The 5,231-nt window shown below is 42.3% G+C and overlaps 1 protein-coding gene across 1 annotated transcript; it reads right to left on the reverse strand.

Annotated features, from left to right (window-relative positions):
- Nucleotides 1-3,247: 3,247 nt before the first annotated feature.
- LOC129494223 (ADP-ribosylation factor 1-like) lies at nt 3,248-4,896 on the reverse strand. Its single transcript, XM_055301012.1, has one exon. The coding sequence runs from the start codon at nt 4,807-4,809 to the stop codon at nt 4,264-4,266; it is 546 nt and encodes a 181-aa protein (XP_055156987.1). The 5' UTR covers nt 4,810-4,896; the 3' UTR covers nt 3,248-4,263.
- Nucleotides 4,897-5,231: the final 335 nt, after the last annotated feature.

Here is a 5,231-nt window from a genome sequence, read left to right on the forward strand (position 1 = left end):
TTATTGAGCAATTCTATACATTACTTAGTGCTCATCATAAGTGTACTTTTAATCCCCTTTATCTATTTCACCCAACCCCCCACCCACCTCCCCTCTGGCAACCACCAGTTTGTTCTCTATATTTGAGAGTCTGTTTTTTTGCCTCTTTTTTTGTTGTTGTTCGTTTGTTTTGTTTCCACATATGAGTGAAATTGTATGGTATTTGTCTTTCTCTGACTGACTTATCTCACTTAATGTTTACCCTCTAGATCTATTCATGTTGTTGCAAATGGAAAGATTGTGTTCTTTTTATGGCTGAATAATATGCCAATATCTATGTAATACTCCACATCTTCTGTATCCATTCATCTATCAGTGGACATTTGGGTTCCTTCTATACTTCAGCTATTGTAAATAATGCTGCAATAAATATAGAAGTGTATATACCTTTTCAAATTCGTGTTTTTATATTCTTTGGGTGAATACCCAGTAGTGGAATTACTGGATTATGTGGTAATTCTATTTTTAATTTTTTGAGGAACCTCCATACTGTTTTTCACAATGTCTGTTACCAGTTTGCATTGCCATCAGCAGTGCACAAGAGTTTTTTTCTCCATCTCTTCACCAACACTTACTGTTTCTTGTGTTTTTTATTTTAGCTCTTCTGACAGATGTGAGGTGATATCTCATTGTGGTTTTGATTTGCATTTCTCTGATGATTAGTGATTTTGAGCATCTTTTTGTGTGTCTGTTGGCCATCTGTATGTCCTCTTTGGAGAAATGTCGGTTCATGGTTCCTGCCCATTGTTTAATTGGTTATTTGGCTTTTTGGTGTTGAGTTGTATAAGTTCTTTATATATTTTGGATAGTAACCACTTACTGGATATATCATTTGCAAATATTTTCTGCCATTCAGTAGGCCATCTTTTTGTCTTGTCGATGATTTCCTTTGCTGTGCAGAACCTTTTCATTCTCATGTAGTCCCAATAATTTATTTTTGCTTCTGTTTCTCTTGCCTCAGAAGACATAACTAGAAAAATGTTGTTATGGCTAATGTCAGAGACATGACTGCCTATGGTCTCTTCTAAGATTTTTATGGTTTCAGGTCTCACATTTAGGTCTTTAATCCATTCTGACTTAATTTTTGTGTATGGTGTAAGAAAGTGGCTCAGTTTTATTCTTTTGCATGTAGGCTGTCCAGTTTCCCCAATACCATTTGTTGAAGAGACTGTCTTTTTCCCATTGCATATTCTTGCCTCCTTTGTTGAAGATTAGTTGACGAAATGATCACGGGCTTATTTCTAAGCTATCTATTCTGTTCTCTTGATCTGTGTTGTCTATTTTTGCGCCAGTACCATACTGTTTTGATTGCTACAGCTTTGTAGTATGTCTTGAAATCTGTGATACCTCCAGTTTCTTTTTCTTTTTCAAGATTTCTTTGCTATTTGGGGTCTTTTGTGGTTCCATACAAATTTCAGGATTTAATGTTCTAATTCTGAGAAAAATGCTATTGGTATTTTGATAAGGATTGCATTAAATTTATCAATTGTTTTGGGTAGTATGGACAATTAAATAGTATTTGTTCTCCCAATTCATGAGCAAAGAATACCTTTCCATTTGTTTGTGTCACCTATAATTTCTTTCATCAGTATTTTATTGTTTTAAGAGTACAAGTCTTTTATAAGTTTATTCCCAGGCATTTTATTATTTTTGGTGCAATTGGAAGTGAGGTTGTTTTCTTAATTTCTTTTTCTACTACTTTGTTATTAGTGTATAGAAATGCAATATATTTCCGTATATTGATTTTTGTACCCTGTGACTTTACTGAATTCATTTATCAGTTCTAGTAGGTTTTTGGTGGGGTCATTAGGGCTTTCTATATATGGTATCATGCCATCTGCAAATAGTGAAAGTGTTGCTTCTTCCTTGCCAATTTCGATGCTTTTCTTTTTCTTATCTTGTTGCTGAGGCTAGGCATTCCAGTACTATGCTGAATGAAAGTGGTGAGAAAGGACATCCTTGTCTTGTTCCAGATCTTTGGGGAAACGCTTTCCGTTTTTCATCATTAAGGATGACATTAGCCCTGGGCTTTTCGTATCTGGTCTTTATTATGTTGAGTTATGTTCCTTCTAAACCTCCCTTGTTGTGGATTTTTATCATGAATGGATGTTATACTTTGTCAAATGCTTTTTTTGCATCTATTGAAATGATCATATGATTTTTATCCTTTCTCTTGTTGATGTGATGCCTCACATTGATTTTCAAATACTGAGCCACACTTACATCCCAGGAATAAATCCTACTTGATCATGGTAAATGGGTGGGTTTTTTTTTAAGTTTTTATTTATTTTTTCATGAGAAACAGAGAGAGGCAGAATCATAGGCAGAGGGAGAAGCAGGCTCCCTGCAGGGAGCCTGATGTGGGACTCCATCCTGGGACTCAGAGATAACGGCTGAGCCGAAGGCAGATGATCAACTGTTGAGCCACCCAGGCATCCCTGAATGGGTTTTTTTTTTTTAATGTATTGTTGGATTTGGTTTGCTAATACTTTGTCAAGAATTTTTGCATCTATGTTCATCAGACATGTTGGCCTGTAGTTCTCTCTTTTCTGTAGTGTCTTTACCTGGTTTTGGTATTAGGGTAGTGGCGGCTTCCTAGAATGAATTTGTGGGCTTTCCTTTGTCTTGTTTTTTGGGATAGTTTGAGAAGAATAGGTATTAACTCTTTAAATGTTTGGTAGAGGGGATCCCTGGGTGGCGCAGCGGTTTGGCGCCTGCCTTTGGCCCAGGGCGCGATCCTGGAGACCCGGGATTGAATCCCACATCGGGCTCCCGGTGCATGGAGCCTGCTTCTCCCTCTGCCTGTGTCTCTGCCTCTCTCTCTCTCTCTCTCTCTCTCTCTCTCTGTGACTATCATAAATAAATAAAAAAAATTAAAAAAAATAAAAATAAAAAAAAATAAATGGTAGAATTCAGGGCATCTGGGTGGCTCAGTCAGCTAAGCATCTGCCTTCAACTCAGGTCATGATCTCAAGGTCCTGGGATTGAGGCCTGCATCAGGCTCCCTGCTCAGCAGGGAGTCTGCTTCTCCCTCTCACTTTGCGGGCCCCCTGCCCCCGCTCCCCGCACTCTCATGTGCACGTGCTCTCTCATTCTCTCTCAAGGAAATAAATCTTTTTTTTTTAATAGTTAAGAGATTTTATTCTAGTAGCTATAATTACAGTGCTTGTTTGTCGAAATGAAAACTGAAAACAAGTATACAAAACAGTTGATTACTAATCGTGTATTGAAAGCAGTAAGAGGTTCCACGACACCAAATAAACCAGTTCTGAGAACTTCCCCAAGATAAAGTTGAACAGCTCCAGCTTCTTCAGTGTTTATCAAAATACAAAAGAAAACAGTAGAGGTCGTTGTTTTGATGGCAAATCTGACCCTTGCAGGCTGAGGGAGTGAAAGCACATGTAGACCGGGACTCCTGGGGCTCGGGGCTGAGGTGCTGGGATGACTGGCCTGCCCGCCCGCACTCCTGCTGGTGAGACCCCAGGCAGCCCAGAGGAAGCCAGAGTGCCCACACTGCCCCCAGGGAGGCCGGGGTCCCTCCGAGGGGGTCCGTGAGCGGTGATGCAGCCCCCAGCCCATCTCCTGGGCGGCCGTGTAAGCACAAGTACAAGCACAAATGCTAGGGGATACAGGATGACCCGAGACAAGAGCGATCACAGGGACCCTATTGTGACCATGCAGAATGGACCGTGGCTGGTTCTGCCCTGTCTCACGTTCCCGACGGGAAATGGCCCACTGGTTGACTGGACTCTGGCCGCCACTGCAGAACCTACACTAGGCACATATCTCCCTTCTGTGGGTTCAAGTGTTCTCCTTTTCTTGTATTTGTAATGATGTTAAAAATGCACTGAGTTTGGTTTAAAAACCAACCACCAAAATGGATCTCAACATAGACCTAATGCCCAGAGGAGGTGTGCCAGGCTGGTCCCACACAGCGACTCCCGGAGGCCCCATGTGCCTAAATCCCTTCTCAGTATTGAACGGTGGGTTGATTCTCTTTGTACAATAAAAAAAGCTGAGTAATATTGCATAGGAGTACCAGAAACTGCCTCGTTGGGAACACAAAACTATTTACATTAAATAAAAACCCGGCTGCAGGCTGCGTCTGCACATTTACAGCATGGTGAAGCACACTGTGACCGACCATGGAGACAGCTTCTGGCACTCACACCACATGAGAGTAAAGCAGGGTGGAAGGAGGGAGTGAGGGGAGGGGGGCGCGGCTCACTTCTGGTTCCGGAGCTGATTGGACAGCCTGTCCAGTCCCTCATAGAGCCCATCCCCGCTGGTGGCACAGGTGGCCTGAATGTACCAGTTCCTGTGGCGCAGGGAGTGCAGCCCCAGCTTGTCCGTGATCTCAGCTGCATTCATGGCGTTCGGGAGGTCCTGCTTGTGGGCAAACACCAGCAGGACGGCATCCCTGAGCTCATCCTCTGCCAGCATCCTCATGAGCTCCTCACGGGCCTCATTCACACGCTCCCGGTCATTGCTGTCAACCACAAAGATGAGACCCTGTGTATTCTGGAAGTAGTGGCGCCACAGAGGCCGGATCTTGTCCTGGCCACCCACATCCCACACGGTGAAGCTGATGTTCTTGTACTCCACGGTCTCCACATTGAAGCCTATGGTGGGAATGGTGGTCACGATCTCACCCAGCTTTAGTTTGTACAGGATGGTGGTCTTCCCTGCAGCATCCAGGCCCACCATGAGAATGCGCATTTCTTTTTTGCCAAAAAGGCCCTTGAAGAGGTTTGCGAAGATATTTCCCATGCTGTAGACTGGTGGGAGCAACACTGGCCAGAGAAACCCTCGGCGGCCGCGGCGAGGCTACTGCTCCGAGCCAGGCGTTGGTTTCGCTCCCACCAAGAAAATAAATCTTTAAAAAAAATAAATAAATATTTGGTAGAACTCACCTGTGAAGCCATCTGGTCTTGGACTTTTGTTTGTTGGGAATTTTTTTATTACTGATTCAATTTCATTGCCAGTAATTGGTCTGTTCAATTTTTCTTTTTTTTTTTCCTGATTCAGCTTTGGGAGGTTATATGTTTCTAGGAATTTATCCATTTGTCTTCTAGATTGTCCAATTTTTTGACATATAATTTTTCATAATATTCTCTTTGTATATTTCTGAGGTGTCTTTCTGAGGTGTCCGTTGTTATTTCTCCTCCATTTTTTATTTTGTTTTGAATCCT

Source organism: Nyctereutes procyonoides, unplaced genomic scaffold, assembly GCF_905146905.1.
Source record: "Nyctereutes procyonoides isolate TBG_1078 unplaced genomic scaffold, NYPRO_anot_genome, whole genome shotgun sequence".
Classification (NCBI taxonomy): Eukaryota; Metazoa; Chordata; class Mammalia; order Carnivora; family Canidae; genus Nyctereutes; species Nyctereutes procyonoides.

Coding starts and splice junctions, on each gene's coding strand:
- LOC129494223 (XM_055301012.1), bottom strand. CDS start 4,809: ATGGGAAATATCTTCGCAAACCTCTTCAAGGGCCTTTTTGGCAAAAAA.